Genomic DNA, 20,189 nt, shown 5'->3' with positions numbered 1-20,189 from the left:
TGCAGCTTCATTGCCCACCTTCTGCCCCCTGAGATCGAGCAGATCCCCACCAGACTTCAAGCTCTCAGCCCCCATCCGCTGGCTCCAAGAGGCCTCTGATCCATCAAGGGCCCGAACCCCTTCCTGGTCCTGGCTGGCTGCTCCTCCCTGGCTGTGTCCAGAAAGACCATGACCGCCCTCCTGAATGCAGCATCCCCCAGGGTCTGCTAGGCTACACGGGGTGTCTTGTACATGGGTGGTGGACCGCTTTCCTGGGATTTGAATCCTTCCCTGTCAAGCAGTATTGTGGTCAATCCATCCCACTGTTCAAAGTTTGTTGAGCGTCTCAAGGGCAGAAACCCCTCCAGATCAATCTGTACAACTCCAGTACCTGGCATGTGCTTCACTGAATGAACGAGAAAGCTGAATGAATGAATAGGTCATGACAGGAGGTGAGAAAGAGATTCATCATTATTACCATTCTGGTACCACAGGAGCAGACATCAGCGAACATACAGACAGTGCTGGCCACGGGAACCCAGGGGTGGGAGCACTGAAGAAGGAGTCACAGAAGGTCCAGGCAGCCTGGGAACCTAGGAAGGATTTACCAGGGGGCCTCAGGTCCACGTCTTGGGGCCACTGAGTACAGGTCGGGACTGCAGGATGGCACAGTCCACGTTCCAAGTAACTCAGGTCCCCCTGCACACAGGCCTTCCGAGGAGCATCTAAGACTTAGGATCAGGGTTCCCTTCAGTCATCAACACTCAGGGGACACAGAAGCAGGGGGGAAGGCAGAGGTTTGTTCCAGGAGGACTCTATGATGAGGCCAATGCTGCATGTGAGAGAGTGTGAGAGCATGTCGCTAGGCACGTTTGAGCCTGCGAGAGTGCTCGTGATGCACAGCTATCCATGAAGCAGGCAGCTAATAGCGAGCTGTGCAAAAATCCAGCATGAGTGCTGGGCTCCTCCACTCAGTATCTCTGCCCAAGAAGACAGGCCTGGCAGCCACTAGCTCCAAAGATCTGATTCATGCAACACATCCTGAGAGACTCCCTGGCTCAGCTGTACCGCATGACGTAGCCCATGTCCACCAAACTCCCCCAATCCAGTGGAGGAAGGTATTTCTATTTACTAGTTAGAGTAGGGCAGGGAGGTGTTATAGGGCTAAGGGTATAAATACAGCTAGAGTCTCCTGGACCTTAAAGCTTTGAACATGCTCAGTCACTCAGTTGTGTCCGACTCTTTGCAACCCTACAGACTGGAGCCCGCCAGGTCCTCTCTGTCCATGGGATTTCCCAGGCAAGCATACTGGAGTGGGTTGCCATTTCCTCCTCCGGGGCATCTTCCCGATCTAGGGCTCAAACTTGAGTCTCCTGCATTGGCAGGCGGATTCCTTTATTGCAGGCAGATTCTTTTACTGCTGAGCCATCAGGGAAGCCCTGAAGCTTTGACACCACACACTTAATTAATTTTGCAAGGGAGAAAGGGAAAAAGACTCTTTATTTTTGCCTCATGTAGGATTTTAATAAGTCACTCGAATTCTCACAAAACCTGATGCTCTGTAATAAGGAGGGTGGAGATGTCCCCAAGAGAGGAGGTGAGGAGCAAGGAATAGAAAGAAGGAAGCTCTCTGCAAAGATAAAAGTGCCAGAAACCGCGCCACCTCCTTCCAGCCCCTCCCACGTCACCCAAGCAGGGCAAAGAAAACCAGTGCTTAAACCCCTTTAAGAAATAGCTCCCAGTTACAGCATCTTTCTGCCAGAGACCAAGGCCTCCAACAGAAGCTGACCTGGCTGGGTTCTGGCTGACCACTCACCAGGAATTCAGACAAGCCCTGGGTTCTCCTGCCCCACCTTCAACCAAAACAGTCAAACATACATAATCCAGTGCAGGCGAGGGAATTTCAACTCTAAGGTGGATCACTTTGCACCAAAGACACAATCAGGAGAGTCAGAAGCCCTTGCCTTTCTCTAAGGGGGAAAAAGAAGCACTTAATGATCAGTTATTTCCATCCACTTTTCTCTGCATAGAAGGCAATTCACTCAAAAGATACAGATAAGAGTGGGTGGGCTGCTTCCCCTCCTCCTTAACGCGGCTGCCTTCACCCCTTTGGCAAATTCCCAGCCCTCCATCTCTGCATCTCTCCTCCTTCCCTCAGAGAAAAATCTAGGGACGAGAAAAAGAAACTGGGGGTGGGGGAGACGAGAAGCGAAGAATTCCAGGACGGCCCCGCCTTTTTGGAGTTCAGTGGTGACGGGGAGTCGGGTGCTGGCAGGGCGTCCATGACATCATCATTTCGGATTCTGAATAAAAAGACAACTTTCCCATAGCCAAACGCTTCTCTCTCCACCCTCTCTGTGGGGAATTGAAGTACAAGCTTTTAGTATGCTGCAAAAACATCACAGCTGCATTTTAAGATGCCGTATTTGGGTCCTGCCTTTAAGTGGTTGCCCTCATTGCCTCCCTTTGAACGGGGCCTCTGGATAAGCCCAGGGTAATTAAAATTTCCTGTCCAACCTTGACCGCTCCACCAGCTCGTATTACAGCCCTGGACACACACTGTAGAGTCAGTTTCTTCGGGGCCCTCTCCTTCTTCGTTTAAAATCAGGCCACTATTCTCTGGGCCCAAGCTATCCAGTAACACGCTCGGGGATGCAAAGGGACCTTTTTCTGGCTGGGCTGGTGATGCCTCTGGCTTCCCACACTCATTAGAAAATGCTCTCTCTTCTACAACACACCAGGTCCCAACAATATAAAGACAAATGACCCCCACTCCAAGGATCCACTGTGTTCACAGGCTGGCAAGAATCCAGGGGTTTTTAAAACCTTGAACATGTAAGAAATCCCTAGGCAAAAATACTTTTAAATAGTATTTAAGAGATCAAAGCACGTTTTGCAATGTCTACATGAGCAGAGCCCCAGACCAAAAGAATGGGCATACTCCGATTCCGTCAAGTCAGGCTCTGGGTGAACTCAAAGGCGACATCACAATCTGGATCTAGAGACTGATTAGAAGTGAAATTCTCACTGAAAGTAAGTGCACTGCTGGCACTAGTAGGGGGTTTCTGCTGGTTTTGTTTGTTTTTTTGCAGTTAGATGGAAACTCCATCTGATCCCACATCTGTTGGGGTAGGAATCATTCTGGCTTCGGTTACGTCTCAGACATTCCTAAATCACTTAAATAATCTAATATGGTTAAGACTCCACTCTCAGTAATGGGTGGAAGGGGGTCCCCTCAAAATTCATAGCCTCCCAGAACTGCAGAATGTGACCTCAATGCAAATAGGATCTCTGCAGACGTGGTAAATTGAATCAGGATGAAGCCATACTGTGGAATTCCCTGGCGGTCCAATGGTTAGGACTCTGCACTTCAACTGCAGGGCGCGAGGGTTTGATCCCTGGTTTGGGGACAAAGACCCCCCACGTCACTCAGCATGGCCACAACTACTAGGAGTCACAACCACTGAGCCCGAGTGCTGCAACTACTGAAGCCCGTGTACCTAGAGCCTGTGCTCTGCACCAAGAGAAGCCACCGCAATCAGGAGCCTGCGAACCGCTTGCCACGAGAGAAAGCCTGGGCAAAGCAACGAAGCCAGCACAACCAAAAAAAAAATAGATGATGAAATCACTGGATTCAGGTGAGCCCTAAATCCAATGACAGGTGTCTATACAAGAAGGCCACATGAAGACAACACACAGGGAGAATGCCATGGAGCTATCAAGGCAGAGACTAGAGTGATGTGTCTATAAGCCCAGGATGCCAAGGATTGTTGGCAACCACCGTTGGCAACCACCAGAAGCTAGAAGAGGCATGAAAGTATTCTTCCCCAGAGCGTGTCAAGGGAGCATGGCCCAGCTGACACCATGACTTCAGTTTCCAGCTGCCAGAATGGTGAGAAAACACATCTCTCTTGTTTTAAGGCACCAGCTTGTGGTCCTTGTTACAGCGGCCTTAGGACTCACATCCACTCACCCCGCAGTGCAGTGAGTAAATCCCTTCAACAACCCCCTGGGTGCAGTCCCAGAGGGACCAATAACCCACCGAGCGGCCACGCACGTCCACACTCCATAGCTCAAGCTGCATGAGAAATCAGCTTCAAGGGATAAACCAGACATTGCAAAGTGTTTGCAAACTGTTAAACAAAACGGACAACACAGAATCTGCATATCCACCCAAATTACAGCTGTGAAAATTAGTGACTCAAACCTACTGGCCTCACTATGGGCCAAGCACTGCACTAACTGCTTCACATACATGAATTCATTTAATTCCCACAATAATCTCACAAGGCAGATGCCATTCTATCCCCACCTGACAGAAAGGGAAACTGAGGCACAGAGCCTTCCCTTAACCTGCCTAAAGTAACCTTTGAAGTAGCAAGTGGTAGAGTCAGATTTGAACCCAGGGAGCCTGGCTCCAAGTTCATGTTCTTAACAGTCTCACAACACTGCTTCTGCAATGGATAAAATATGGAAAGCACAGAAAACAAGTTACTGTGTTATGCGTTCTTCGATACTTTTCATACGATATTTCTTCAGTTTAAGCATAAAAAAGCAAAGGACGTAGAAAAAGGGAAGAAGAGGTATTTTTCCAATAGTCATATACAGATGTGAGAGTTGGACCATAAAGAAGGTTGAACGCCAAAGAACTGATGCTTTCAAATTGTAGTGCTAGAGAAGACTCTTGAGAGTCCCTTGGACTGCAAGGAGATCCAACCAGCCCATTCTAAAGGAAATCAACCCTGAATATTCATTGGAAGGACAGATGCTGAAGCTGAAGCTCCAGTACTTTGGCCACCTGATGCAAAGAGCCAACTCGTTGGAGAAGACCCTGATGCTGGGCAAGATTGAAGGCAGGAGGAGACGGGGACGACAGAGGATGAGATGGTTGGATGGCATCACTGACTCGATGGGCATGAGTTTGAGTAAACTCTAGGAGACAGTGGAGGACAGGGAGGCCTGGCGTGCTTCAGCCCATGGGGTCACAAAGAGTCGGACGCGACTCAGTGGCTGAACAACAACAACGAGGTATGCTTCAGGTGGAGCAGACATGTGGCAATGACCAGCGGCTGGCTGGACAAGGTGATGCTGTAGCAACACACTCACAGGGCAGGGAGAGGACTGGGGAGGGGTGGGCATGCCCAGGAGGCATAGGCACCTTGAAGACCCCCACGAAGTGCTTTCCCTGCCCAGCCCTCAGAGAGCAGCTGCAGAAAAGGTTCAGTGCAGGAGTGACTGGCTTGTGAAGGGGGCTGTGAGCAAAAATGAGATTTTTAAGAGGACTTACCTAGATGTAGTTTTTTTTTTAAGTCATGTAGGACAGCAGGAAGAGGGACACCTGAAAGAGGGCCAGCAGGAAAGCTGGGCTGAGCAGCGAGCAAAGCTGAGATCAAGGACCTCATCAACTGCAAAGGGCACCTACAGGAAGGTGGCAGTGCCAGGCCAGCAGGTGGCAAATCCCCAGACGCCAGGCCCCACAGCAGCCTTCCTGGGTAGGAGGGGGATGAGGACTGAAGGGGCAGAGCTGAGTCAAAGGGGTCCAGGTGACAAACTCTCCCAGGCTGGGAGCTCCTGACCCTGGTGGGGTGCAGGGAGCAAGATTTCAGCTGCCTCCCAGGGGAGAAAACGGGGTAGGAGCCCCTGAGGGGGGACCCCATCACACTCAGGTGGATGTTCACGGGGGTCAGGGCCAAGCAGTCCCTGTTTGTGTGTGTAGCAGGGCAGCCTGATGGTGTGGCAGGGTGGGGAGGGTTTCAGACACGGACATGGGGCTTGGAGCCAAAGCTGGGGAACGGCTCTCAGCAAAATGCCCCTGTTTCATGTCTCAGGCTGACTTGGCACTCATCACCTACTCCTCTCACTCAGTTCTCACCAAAGCCTTGAAAGAGGGCTTTCCTGGGAGCTCAGTGGGAAAGAATCTGCCTGCCAGTGCAGGAGATGTGGGTTCTATCCCTGATCTGGGAAGATCCCACATGTGGCAACTAAGCCCACGAGCCAGAACTGTTAAGCCTGTGCTCTGGAGCCTGGGAGCTGAAACTACTGAAGCCCCGATGCCCTAGAGCCGGTCTTCCACAGCAAGAGAAGCCACAGCAGTGAGAAGTTCAGGCACCGCAACTAGAGAGGAGCCCCTGCTTGTCGCAACTAGAGAAAAGCCTGTGCAGCAACAAAGATCCAGCACAGCCAAAAATAAATCTTAAAAAATTAAAAAAAAAAAACAAACTGAAAGAAACAGCTGCCCCCATTTTACAGATGAAGAGTGAGATGTGGTTAAGCAACTTGCCCACGATCACAGTGAATAGCCCTGGAATGGGGGGGGGGAAGGTGGGTTTCTGTCTGCACTCTCTCCAAACTCAAAATGGATAATTGGGTCTTCATACTAGATTTGAGGGGGGCTTCCCAGATGATCCTAGTGGTAAAGAACCCACCTGCCAATGCGGGAGACCCAGGTTCGATCCCTGGATTGGGAAGATCCCCTGGAGAAGGGCATGGCAACCCACTCCAGTATTCTTGCCTGAAGAATCCCATGGACAGAGGAGCCTGGAGGGCTACAGTCCATAGGGTTGCAGAGTTGGATATGACTGAAGCGACTTAAGCACAGCACAGCCCTAGATTTGGGGGGAGGGGGGTTGTTCCCAAACCACCGTCAGGGAAAGCATGATTCCCCCAATGGTCCCTGCCCCTGGCAGTCACAGCAGCTACCTGGCCCTCACGGGAAGGTGGTATCTTTACCACAGCGCACACACCAGCATCCTCAGCAAGAACCCCACTGCCAAGCCCTCTGCCAGTCACCACAGGCGTGGGGCACACGGCTCAGGCCCGGTCAATCAGAGCAGCCAGTTCCTCTGGCCGCGGCAATGGCTTCAGCGCCAATTAGAAACGACAGAAAAGCTACAAAAGACACACACACACAAGGCCTTTGCTACGGTTACCCTTCCCACTGGACTTACTGGAGCTGCTGTGGCCACACTGCCACCACCAAGGATAAGCCACCTGAGAATGGGGACCACACAGAGAGGAAGCTGGCTTCAGAAAAAGACATGAAGCTCTGATGGCATCATTTGAGCTCCCAGATCCAGCCATACCTGACACGAGCCCTTTTTTTTTTTAACTTCATGAGCCCACTAATGCCCTTTTCATTTCTGCCAGTTTTGGTTGCAAGTGGCAGAAAACCCCACCTAGACTTGTGACGGACACAGTAGCGCTGGAGAAAGAAGCCCCACACTTGACGAGACTGGCAGTTCTTCAGGACCCTAGACCACACACTGCCTGCCCTTTAGCTTGACCTTCTTTCAGCATCTGTTTCATCAGTGCCCTCTGTCTTGATCTCCCAAGCCCCTCTGATTGTGTTCAGTTCAGTTCAGTCACTCAGTCACATCCAACTCTTTGCGACCCCGTGGACTGCAGCACGCCAGGCCTCCCTGTCCATCACCAACTCCCGGAGTTTGCTTAAACTCATGTCCATCGAGTCGGCGATGCTATCCAACCATCTGATTGTGTGGACTCCCTTTATTACTCTTAGGCAGCCAACAAACAGCCTTTCAAAGACTGTTCTACAGGAAAAAAAGTAATAATAATAAAAATAAATAAATGAAAGAAATCTGAATGACCTCAAAGCAACGGGAAGATGACGGTCCCTGCGATGCCTTCTCTAAAGCCACCTGGACTGGGAGGAACCGCTGGGCCCTGGGAGCAGTCAGTCAGGAAACAGTATGCCAGGAAAAGCATAACCCCAAATAAGTCAAAGGGGTGCTGACAAACCATGCACTTTTCAGTCTCTGCGCCAGTCACCGTCTTCTGCCTCGACTCAGCCCTCCTTGCTGTGCTAAGTCGCTTCAGCCATCTCTGATTCTGTGTGATCCTAGGGACCGTAGCCCGCCCGGCTCCTCCGTCCATGGGATTCTCCTGGCAAGAATATTGGAGTGGGTTGCCATGCCCTCCTCCAGAGGATCTTCCCCACCCAGGATCAGACCCCGTCTCTTATGTCTTCTTTCCTGGAGAAGGAAACGGCAACCCACTCCAGAAATCTTGCCTGGAAAATCCCATAGATGGAGGAGCCTGGTAGACTACAGTCTATGGGGTCGCAAAGAGTGGGACAGAGCAGCTTCACCTCACGTTCTTTCTTTCTCCTATGTCTTTTTTACCACTAGCGCCACCTGGGACGCCCCAGGGCTCCTTAATGGCCCAAATTAGACCCACCAGGTGTTAACTCCAGAGAACAAAGCCTGGAAGCGAGGGACCGGGAAATGAGGGTGTCGAGGAAGCCGAGGAGATGCGGAGGCTCAGGGTACCAATCTGCCGACCTCGGTGCCGAGGCTAGAGCTGGACACAGTCCGGCCTCCGGAGGGGGCTCAGGTTCCGGTCGCACAGCGCCTTTAAATAGAACCTCCGCGGGTAGGACAAACACATTCCAAGCGCTTTTTAAAACGCCCCAGGCAAGACCTGGCCAGCGGCCTCCGGTCCCCCCAGGCATTTCCCGGTCTTGGCGCAATTCTCCAACAAACTTTAATAGCTCAGTTGGGAGTTTATGGTGTGCAAAATACTTTCTGGCCTTAAAAGGCAGCCTGATTTCTTCTCCCCACTCTCCAGATGAAAAAACTGAGGCCCGGGGAGCTGCCAGGCTACAAGGCCGACTTCTAGTACAGGCCGCCAGGCAAGGCTGCCTCTATCGCCCGGGGTTGGGGCTCCCCCGAGGGGCAAGACAGGAACGAGCCCCCGCCGGACCAGCTGCCAGCTGCCTGTCCGGTTCCGACGGGCGCCTCCTGCCCAAGAGGCAAGAAGAGGGAACACGGCCAAGGCGACGCCCCCGGGAGGCTCCCCAAACGCGCTCGCTCCCGGAACATACTGATCTGCGAAGAGTTTAACAAACTCCCAGTTCTGTGTCTCCGCGGGTACATCAAACCCCGCGCGGGAGCCAAGGCTAAGTTTCCTCCTTTGTTTTTAAAAGATAAAGGACAAAGAGGCTAATTTCTCCCTCGGGAGATAAAGTTGGCAGGTGAGGCGCAGCGCGTCTCCGTTTCCTAGAAGTTGCGCGCTGGGCAAAATCTTGGAGCCAGGCAGCGGAGGGGGCGGGACCCGCCGTCTGGACCCCTGAGCCCGGGACTCGGGCTCGGCAGCCCGAGCGGAACTTCTGAGCTGGGTCAGGGAGAACCGCAGCTTCTGCCCTCGGTGTCCCAGCCTGGCTGGATCACCCACCACCACCGCGCCGGGATCCCTCGGGGTGCGTGGGATCTGGGGGGCGTTAGGGTTAAATGATAAGGAAACCCCTGCACTGCCCCCTTCCGTCCCCCCCACCCCCAGGCGGGGCCTGGGACTAAGAGTCCGAGTGAATAACCCACCACCCTCCCCCCTCCGGGGCTCCGGGTCCCCGGGGGCGCACGGCGCGGAGCGCTCACAGTTTGAACATGCTCTCCAGGTCCTTGATGAGGCGGCGGCTGAACTCCGGGAATTCCGAGTAGGGGTGGAAGACCTTGCAGCGGCGGGGCCGCGCCGCGCCCTCGTTGATGTCCAGCCGTCGGTTCAGCTGCGCGCTCAGCTCGGCGTCGGCTCTGGCGGTGGGCGCCCAGGCAGGCGGCTGCGGCTGGGGCTCGGGGTCTGGGGCGGCTCCGGGCGCGGGCTGGAGCCCGCCGTCCCCTTCCTCCCACTGCAGTCGCCGCTGCAGCTTGCTCGCCAGCTCCTCGCTGGCCATGGCCTTGGTGGATCCGGAGACTCGGGGACTGGGCGGACAGCGCGCTCCTGGGCGGCTGGCGACTCGGCGACTCTTTGCCGAGACGGCGGGGACCCGGCGGTTGGGTGGAACCGTGGGCAGGCGGGGCGGAGCCGCGGCTTTAAGGAGGAGCTGTGGCTCGGGGACCGCCCGCCCCGGAGGCCACAGGTGTCCGCCTGTCCCGGGCATGTCCACCTGCTGAGCGCCTCCCGGGACGGGGCGCGGACCCTCGGATCAACCCTGAGCTTTCCGCCCCCTCCCGGGGGCCCGGGGACCCTGGGGTCCTCTGGGAACTGCAGCGGGCGAAAGTTTCACTACCGTTCTGGCGGTTCCTTTCTCGTCCCCCAGAAGTGCCCCGACTGCCGGCGCTCGCGGCCGGTGACAGACTGGGGGTGGCGGGAGCCGAGCGCCCCCGAGTGACACCCGCGCGCCCCCAGGACTGCGGCGGGCACCCCCGCCGCCGCTGGTCGCGAGGTCTGGGAGAGGGAGGCGCCCTCAGGGAGCGCGGGGAAGGGCGAGCTGACTTTCAAACACTCATTGTAAAGACATGTTTCCAAAACATACTAAAAATACTAAAAACAAATAAGCAAACAGGAAAAAAAAAAAAACGGAAGCAGGCAGAGACGAACTCGTGGCTCGCTTGCGGTAAGACACCGGCGCCACTCTAGGGACTCTGACTTTTTCTGTGAAACGCAAGAAAGTAAAAAAGAAGCTTGAAAATGAAGAAATAAGTCAGCATTTTAACACCACGGTAAAAAAAAAAAAAAAAAAAAAAAAAATCGTCACTCCCTAAGGAAGGCTGATGTCGATGGCTGTTACGTCAGCCAAGCCTTGAGAAAAATCTTGTAAACACCAGTCTGCCCCTGAGGACTCTGTGCTGACTCTGTCCTGACTCTGTCCTGACTGCCTGGGGGCTGCTGCCCAGGGCCTGTCAGGACCAGCCTTTGGCACTGGGATGTGTAGGGCACAAGGGGGTTCCTGGCAGGGATTCTGAGCATCTGGAGAGGCCTGTGTGTTTATTCCTTCAGTCCTGTCTGACCCTTTGCCACCCAATGGACTGTAGCCCACCAGGCTCGCTGGCCGTGGGGATTCTCCAGGCAAGAATACTGAAGTGAGTTGCCATGCTCTCCTCCAGGGGATCTTCCTGAAATATATATATATGTATATATATATATAATAAGGGAAAATATTAAATTTTTAAATAAAGTGATCAAATAGAACCTTTTCAACATCCCTACAGGGAAGCCCCATACATATATATTTTTTAATTAGGGAAAAATTAAGTTTTTAAATAAAGTGATCAAATAAAATCTTTTTAACATCCCTATTGGGGCTTCCTAGGTGGCACTAGTGATAAAGACCCCTCCTGCCAATGCAGGAGACATAAGAGACGCAGGTTTGATCCCTGGTTCGCAAAGATTCCCTGGAGGAGGGCCTGGCAACCCACTTCAGTATTCTTGCCTGGAGAATCCCATGGACAGAGGAGCCTGGCGGGCTACAGTCCATGGGGTCACAAAGAGTCAGACAGGACTGAAGTGACTTAGCACAGCACAGCACACAATATCCCTATTAAATGTTTTTATTTTGCTTTATAAACAGTCTTTTGTACATCAGATTTTATGCTTCAAATGGCAATTGATGGACCCCTTCAGGTACACCGCAGGGTGCTCCCCTGTTCCCGACCTGACGATAGTGACTACGGGATCTGCTTTTTGGCACTTGTGTCGTGAGCACTTTATGTGCCATATTTCACACGTGTACAGCGAAAGATGGAGAAGGAAATGACAACCCACTCTGTTATTCTTGCCTGGACCAAAGAGCCTGGCAGGCTACAGTCCATGGGGTCGCAAAGAGTCAGACACAACTAAGCAATGAACACACACCCCACCCCTAAAAAAAAAATTTAAAATTCTTAACACTCTTAATCAACAAGAAACTTCACCACATGAAGAGGTATTAAAAAAATGTCAACAATCAGTTTACATGCTAAAATTTACCACAGTTCACATTAAATTTAAAGAACCTAATATTTCTTCTTTTTCTTTCATTTATGATTAGAGTATAATGTTGAAACTTCTCATGTTAATGAGTGGACTTTGAATGCAATTCAACTTTTTCATCTAAGTGTCTCCAAATGAGAGAGAACTTTTTTAAAAAAAAGAAGCTTTATTGAGGTATAATCAATGTACAAAACTGCATGTATTTAATGTGCAGTATACAATTTGTATACAATTCGATGCACTTGGACATGTGCAAACATACACGATACCCTCACCACAATCAAGGGAATAAACATTTCCGTCACGTCCAAAGGAAATCAATACTGAATCTTCATTGGAAGGTCTGTTGCTGAAGCTGAAGCTCCAATACTTTGGCCACCTGATTCGAAGAACCCAGTCACTGGAAAAGACCCTGATGCTGGGAAAGATTGAAGGCAGGAGGAGAAGGGGATGACAGAGGATGAGATGATTTGATGGCATCACCAACTCGATGGGACATGAGTTTAAGCAAGCTCCAGGAGATAGTGAAGGACAAGGAGGCCTGGCGTGCTGCAGTCCATGGAGTCAAAAAGTTGGACATGACTTGCGGCTAAACAACGACAGATCATAAAGTGGGTATTTTCGAGTTTAGTTTTGGGCATTTTTTTTTTTTTTTTGGTGAGAACACTGCATGCGAGATTTACCCTCTTAACAAATTTTCAAGTGCACAAGATCATATTGTTACACAGTGGATCTCAAAGGAAGCACTTTGGAGTAACATAGATATGGAATATGAGCTATCCCCCTGGCATCACTCCAAAAGGCACCTTCAACAGGCAGAGTTCGGGGGTTGTGCCATCAGGCACACCCAAGCCTTCCTGCACTGAGGTAGAAGCAAAGGATGGGACCTCCTAAGCTGTGCCCACCCCTGGCACCAAAACTGCAGGTCCCCAGCCTGCTCACCAGGTAGCAAATGGCCACATCTAGTGAGAAAGACCCAAAGTGAGTCAGTCATGGCCAAGGCTGAAAAGCCTGCCCCCCTTCTCCCCTTTTCCAAATGTCCAGCGGGGTGCCTAACCAAGAACTCAAACATGATTGCCGAATGATGGGCCAATATCAATACTATTGGAGAAGAAAATGGCAACCCACTCCAGTATTCTTGCCTGGAGAACCCCATGGGCAGAGGACCCTGATGGGTTATAGTCCATGGGGTCACAAAAAGTCGGACACGACTAAGCTACTAACACACACACACATCAATACTACTGTGCAAATATGACCCATATTTTGTAAAATACATTTCTATGCACAGAAAAATAAAAAACTAAAGAGAAAGGGGCCAAATTATTATTTTTAAAAATAATTTTATTTATCGATTGGCTGTGCTCAGTCTTTGTCGATGCGTGGGCTTTTCTCTAACTGTGGCAAGCGGCGGCTACTCGCTAGTTGTGGTGCATGGGGTTCTCATTGCGGTGATGTCTCTTGTTGTGGAGCACAGGCTCTAGGGTGCGAGGGCTTCAGTAGTTGTGGCTCATGGACTCAGTAGTTCCAGCTTCCAGGCTCTAGAGCACAGGCTCAGTAGCTGTGGTGCATGGGCTTAGTCGCTCCATGGCATGTGGGATCATCCCAGACCACGGGTCGGACCCATGTCTCCTGCATTGGCAGGTGGATTCTTTACCAATGAGCCACCAGAGAAGCCCGGGATCAAATTATTGACTGTTGTAAATGCTAGGAGTCCAACCATTTCTGTCGACTATTTTAATTCTCACTTTCTCTGAATTTTCTACTACATAAAACTGCTATAACCAGAAAACAAATGCGATTGCTTGCAATGGAACAGTACCAGAGGGGAGTTATGTTAGCTGCAGAGCAGTTGAAACTATTTTGCCTGGGTCGTCCCATGAATGTGTTTATTTCACTAACATTCCTGGGGGATGGCTATAGGAGATTTTACCTTTCCTCTGTCCATGAATTCTCCAGGCAAGAATACTGGAGTGGGTTGCCATTCCCTTCTCCAGGGGATCTTCCTGACCCAGGGATCGAACTTGGGTCTCCTGCACCGCAGGTAGATTCTTTACTGTCTGAGCCGTCAGAGAAGCCCCTTTGCATTTCACAGGGGAAATCAAACGTGTTTTACCTCCAGGACTTCTTTTCAGTTCCCTATTGCTGTGTAACAAACCATCCCCAAACCTAGGCCCAAACAACACATTTACTTTGCTCACAAATCTGCACTTTGGACAGACCTTCATGGGGAAGTCCCCTCTCTGATCCACCTGTGCAAGCAGGGGGTAGCTCAGAGGCTGGAGGGGAGAATCCATCTGAAGACTTATTCCCTCCCAGGTATGGACTGACGCTGGCTGATGTCTGGCCCCTCCTTGGAGCTGTTGACTAGAACACCTGCATATGGCCTGTGCTTCCTCCCAGCATGGTCACTGGGTTCCCAGGGTGGGCTTGCAAAGACGGAGAGGGAGGTAGAAACTTGATCGCCTCTTATGAATAGGATCAGAAATCACATAGCTCGACTCTGTCGGCCAGAACAGTCATGAAGGAGAGAGGACATACATCTCCACCCCTTGGGCTTCTCTGGATGATGGTCCAGTGGGTAAGAATCCTCCTGCAAATGCAGAGCATACAGGTTCGACCCCTGGTCTGGGAAGATCCCACATGCTGCAGAGCAACGAAGCCCGTGCGCCACAATTACTGAGCCTGTGCTCTAGAGCCCGGGAACCGCAAATACGGAGTTCACATGCCACAGCTACTGAAGCCCACGAGCCCAATAGCCTGTGCTCTGCATAAGAAAAGCATTGAAACATGTATATTATCATATGTGAAACAGAACACCATTCCATGTTCGATGCATGAGACAAGGGCTCAGGGCCGGGGCAATGGGATGATCCAGAAGGATGGGATGGGGAGGGAGGTGGGTGGGGGGTCCAGGAGGGGGAACACATGTAAACCCATGGCTGATTCATGTCAATGTATGGCAAAAACTATTGCAATGTTGTGAAGTGATTGGCCCCCAACTAAAATAAATAAATTTATAAAAAAAAAAAAAGAAAAGAAAAGCCACGGCAATGAGAAGTCCATGCACTGCAACTAGGGCATAGCCCCTACTCACCACAACCAGAGGAAAGCACAGCAGAAGACCCAACACAGCCAAAAATAAATAAATAGAATCTCCACCTCTCAATGGAGGCCTGACAAAATCATCTAAAAATAGTATGTGAGATGGGATATGTGTCACTGTGATCATCTTTATCTTCATTTTTAAAATCTGTTTTGATTTTGTAAATCACTCATTTTGTTCTCTTTTCGTAAAAAAAAAAAAAAAATTATTTATTTACTTGGCTGTACCGAGTCTTAGTCATGACACTCAGGGTCTTTGATCTTTGCTGTGGCCCTCGGAATATTTAGTTGCAGTACACGGGATCTGCTGACCAGGGATCGAACCCAGGCCCCATGCATTGGGGGCAGGGAGTCTTAGCCACTGGACTCCAGGGAAATCTCCATCGTGACCATCTTAGGAAAACAGAATTTGCCAGTCCTCCCTCTGAAAAGCCATGCAGGCTTGAGTCTCTTGTGGTTCTGTGGCATTCAGACAAGAACAGGTATGCCCTTCCGCCTAGATGGGTTGGCACCAGCCTCTTGGCCCTCCAGGAAGCATGGACCTGCAAGTTACTAGGAAGTCAGGGTGAACCGAAGTCCAGAAAGGGAAAAATGCATCCAAAAGAGGAGAAACCTGGGTCTGCCTCCATCTCTGGAGGCATTCAGTCCTGCATATCTTGGCATTATCAACCTCTTTAACAGGACAAAAATCTCAGGGCTTTGATTTGTTTTAGAGGAAAAGGTTTTGTTCTTTACAAATGAAGTAATTCTTAGTGTCAGGTGCTCTTCCTAAGTCTCTTCATGCCCTCCCTCATTGCATTGAAAATATTCTAAAATTAGATAGCGATGATGATGGTACAACTCCATGAATATAATAAAAACCATTGAATTGTACGCTTCAAAAGGATGACGTCCATGCATGTGAATTATATCTCAACAAATCTGTTCTTTTTAAAATGACAAGAATAAGCCATTACCTATTTACATAAATAGTATATGCGAGAAGACCAACATTGTTTTACATTTCTGCATGTCTTTCATACACAGACACACACACACACACACACATCTTTCATCTCTGCCTTAACAGTAGACTTGGATATCACATCTGTTTCTGCATTAGATTGCTGTGATATGTGCTTTCTTTGAAATCTGTGAAGAAAATCCAGGCTTCCAAAGACCACTGGGAATGTCAGTTCAGTTCAGTCGCTTAGTCGTGTCCAACTCTTTGCAACCCCACGGACTGCAGCATGCCAGGCTTTCCTGTCCTTCACCATCTCCCGGAGTTTGCTCAAACTCATATCCATTGAGTCAGATGCCATCCAACCATCTCATCCTCTGTCGTCCCCTTCTCCTTTTGCCTTCAATCTTTCCCAGCATCGGAGTCTTTCCAGTGTGTGGGTTCTTCGCATCAGGTGGCCAATGTATTGGAGCTTCATCTTCAGCATCAGTCCTTCCAATGAATATTCAAGACTAATTTCCTTTAGGATTGACTGGTTTTATTTCCTTGCAGTCCCAGGGACTCTCAAGAGTCTTCTCCAACACCACAGTGCAAAAGCATCCATTCTTCGGCGCTCAGCTTTCTTTATGGTCCAGTTCTCACATCCATACATGACTACTGGAAAAACCACAGCTTTGACCATGGCTTTCACTACTGGAAAAACCATAGCTGGGAATGTAGTTGGATGTATAATTGGAAAAGGGAGGGGTGTTTGTTTCGTCTTTTCAGATAATTGTGGTTATCATTTTTCTTTGTTACTCCACCAAAACTCCTAAGTGATAGTTTCCTGAAGTTTAATTCCAACATGGAAGATGAAAGCATCCAAACCAAACTCTCCATCCTCTGTTACATTGAGAATGATAATCACTCTATCTTGCATGTTTAATGTGTCCTTGAGTTAGGCATGTTACTTTGTACCGTGACAGGGCTTCCCTAGTGGCTCAGTGGTAAAGAATCTGCCCACAATCCAACTCCGGTTGGATCCCTGGATCAGAAAGATCCCCTGGAGGAGGAAATGACAACACACTCTAGTATTCTTGCCTGGAAATCCCCTGGACAGAGGAGCCTGGTGGGCTACAGTCCATGGGATACAAAAGAGTCAGAAAAGTCAACTCTTTGGAAAAGACCCTGATGCTGGGAAAGACTGAGAGCAAAAGGAAAGGGCAGCAGAGGATGAAATGGTTAGATAGCATCGCTGACTCAAATGACACAAATCTGAGCAAATTTCGGGAGATAGTGGAGGACAGAGGAGACTGGCAGGCTGCAGTCCATGGGGTTGCAAAGAGTTGGACACGACTTAGTGACTGAACAACAACATTGCAAGGAAAAGTAATGGAAGGTTTAACATGTAAACCGGAAGAATATATCAACAAATGCACCAAAGTATCCAGAACCTCATGGGGCACTCCTACAGAGCAGTGGTTAAAAAGAAAAACCATCTGATGAAAACTTGGGCAAGGGTATGAGCAAACTTACCTAAACCGGTTTGATCCAGTACAACTCAGACTTTACCTGGTTGGTTAGTGTATTGGTCAAAGAAGTTTAGGGGGGTGTTTACTCCCCCACATTCTTGTTATCACGTTATAAGAAAAGCCAGCCCCAGACCAAATTCTCCTAAACATAAAATTATTTATGATGGGAATTCCCTGGCAGTCCAGTGGGTAGGATTCTGTACTTTCACTGCCGAGGGTGAGGGTTCGATCCCTCGTCAGGAAACTAGTATTCCTCAAGCTTCAAAGTGAAAGTCGCTCAGTTGTGTCCAAATCTTTGCGACCCCATGGACTAGTCTATGGAATTCTCCAGGCCAGAATACTGGGGTAAGTAGCCTTTCCTTTCTCCAGGGGATCTTCCCCACCCAGAGATCAAATCCAGGTCTCCCGCATTGCAGGCAGTTTCTTAACCAGCTGAGCCACAAGGGAAGCCCAAGAATACTGGAGTGGGTAGCCTATCCCTTCTCCAGTGGATCTTCTTGGCCCAGTAATCAAACCGGGATTTCCTGCATTGCAGGTGGATTCTTTACCAACTGAGCTACCAGGGAAACCCCTAAGTATCAAGGCAAGTACAAGAAAAAAAAAAAAAAAGATATTTATTAAACCAACATCCCCAGTAAGCAGACACAGACTAGCTCAGACAGCCTATTCTAGAAATTCGATGAAGTCTTAAGTCCCAACTCTTGACCACCTTTTAGGAAATCCAACCACAGCCTTCACCAGCGGCAGGCACACACTCTAGAGACCAGATTCCTTGCCTTATTTATGACCATCATCAAACAACCAGAAGCCCTCCTACATCAGGGGCTGAAAGCTGGCTAATAAAAATCAAGCCTTAGGGGCAGGTTAGAAATTTTGCCGGATTTTCGTGTCCTTTGCGGTATGGAGGTGGGTGGGGGTTAAACTATTTTAAAGCAGCCCACATATCTTAAAAAACAGTACTTCACATTTCACCAGTGAGGGCCTGCTTTGAACATTATTCAGTTTAGTCAATGAGCCACTATATTCACTGATGCTTTTTTTTTTTTTTAATTTCTGACATCATTAGCTTAATTAGTAGTCACGCTTCAGTGACTGATCAAGTTATGCATAACAGGAAGACTTGAATTAGCAGCAGCAGAGGTGAGATCCTTCTGATATCATGTTGGCTGGTACATCTGGACTGTGTGCTCTTTGTAAAAAAAGTTAAGGTAAAATTTGAGCTTCCCAGGTGGCATTAGCAGTAAAGAACCCACCTGCCAATGCAGGAAACTTAGGAGACACGTGTTCGATCCCTGGGTCAGGAAGATCCCCTGGAGGAGGACACGGCAGCCCACTCCAGAACTCTTGCCTGGAGAATCCCATAGACAGAGGAGCCTGGCGGGCTGCAGTCCAGGGGGTCACAAAGAGTCGGACACAAAGAGTCGCTGAAGCGACTTAGCACGCACACAAGGTAAAATTCACAAAACACACAACCGACAATTTTGAAGTATACAATTCAGTTCAAGTCAAGCAAAAGTAACGTGCAGTGTCAGAAATCGGGTATGAGGGTGGCGAGAATCACTGGGAGGGAACTCAGGAGGGCTTTCAGATAGTGTTTTATTTCCTGATTTCACTGGTAACAATACCAGTGGTTCATGTTGGAAAATGTCATCAAGCAATACCCTCATGATGGGTACTCACGTTTTGTAATTTTTTTGCATCTATGTCTGTGGTGGTTTGGAAACATGGCCACAAATGATTTGACATCCCTCCCACTGAGAGGGCCTGTGTCCCCCTCCCCTTGAACTTGGATAGGCCCGTGTGACTGGAGGACCCAAAGAATACAGTAGAAGGGCTTCCTGATGGACTGGTGCAGAGGACAGATTCCGTCCCCTGTCTGGGAAGATTCCACACACCTTGGGGCAACTCAGCCTGTGTGCCACCACCCCTGAGCCCCTTGGGGCAACTCAGCCTGTCCACCACCACCCCGAGCCCCTCGGGGCAACTCAGCCTGTCTGCCACCCCCCCAAGCCTGTGCTCTGGAGCCTCGGAGCTGCCATTAGAGAAAGTCCGAGAGCAGCAGTGAAGACCCAGCACGGCCAGAAAGAGAGGGAGAATAAGGTGGAAGGGATGCAACATCGCTTCTGAGACTAGATGAAGAAAGGCCTCTCTGTTTCCTCCTTGCCTTCTGGGAACACTCATTCTTGCAACCCTGAGTCACCGGGCAGGATGCCTACTTACTCTGAGGTTGCCAGACCAGAGACGCCCCTGGTGGGGCTATCGTCCGTAGGCCCAGAGGAGCCTGTCCATCCCACGTGCCACACGTGTGAGCAAAGAAGTCATCTAGGCAGTGGACTCTGGGACCCAGGCCTTCCGACCCCATTCACTGGGGTCGCCCCTGCGGAGGTCCCAGGTATCCTGGAACAGATAGGGCCACCACCCCTGTGCCCAACTCCTGACCCAGAGGGTCCGTGGATACAGTACAGTGGTGGTGGCCGTTTTCCATCACCGTGTCTTTGGGAATTGCGGTAAAAACAACAACAGGGCTTCCCTCATAGCTCAGTTGGTAAAGAATCCACCTGCAGTGCAGGAGACCCCGGTTCAATTCCTGAGTCAGAAAGATCTGCTGGAGAAGGGCTAGGCTACCCACTCCACTATTCTTGGGCTTCCCTTGTGGCTCAACCGGTAAAGAATCCACCTGCAATGTGGGAGACCTGGGTTCGATCCCTGGGTGGGGAAGATCCCCTGGAGAAGGGAAAGGCTACCCACTCCAGTATTCTGTCTGGGAGAATTCCCTGGACTATATAGTCCATGGGGTCGCAAAGAGTCGGACACGTCTGAGCGACTTTCACTTTATGAACGCCACTGAGTTCCAGGTGTTTTGTTACATCACAGCAAAGACTGGAACAATGCCTGTGGTTCAGTCGTGTCCGACTCTTTGCAACCCCATGGACTGCAGCATGCCAGGCTTC

The 20,189-nt window shown here is 50.2% G+C and overlaps 1 protein-coding gene across 2 annotated transcripts in view; it reads right to left on the bottom strand.

Annotated features, from left to right (window-relative positions):
• EFHD1 (EF-hand domain family member D1) overlaps positions 1 to 10,039 on the bottom strand; it is a 43,172-nt gene extending 33,133 nt beyond the window's left edge. The window contains exon 1 of one of the 2 annotated variants that reach the window (XM_081490969.1): positions 9,315 to 10,039. Coding sequence is in view for 1 of the 2 variants with exons in the window: in XM_081490968.1 (XP_081347094.1) it covers positions 9,372 to 9,871 (500 nt within the window). In the remaining variant the exon portion in view is untranslated. The remainder of the gene's footprint in view (positions 1 to 9,314) is intronic. The other variant, XM_081490968.1, reaches the window with a different exon arrangement.
• Positions 10,040 to 20,189: the final 10,150 nt, after the last annotated feature.

This window comes from Giraffa tippelskirchi, chromosome 5 (assembly GCF_054371585.1).
Source record: "Giraffa tippelskirchi isolate mGirTip1 chromosome 5, T2T-mGirTip1v1.2.pri, whole genome shotgun sequence".
Taxonomy (NCBI): domain Eukaryota; kingdom Metazoa; phylum Chordata; class Mammalia; order Artiodactyla; family Giraffidae; genus Giraffa; species Giraffa tippelskirchi.
This window is presented reverse-complemented; position numbering and strand designations above follow the sequence as displayed.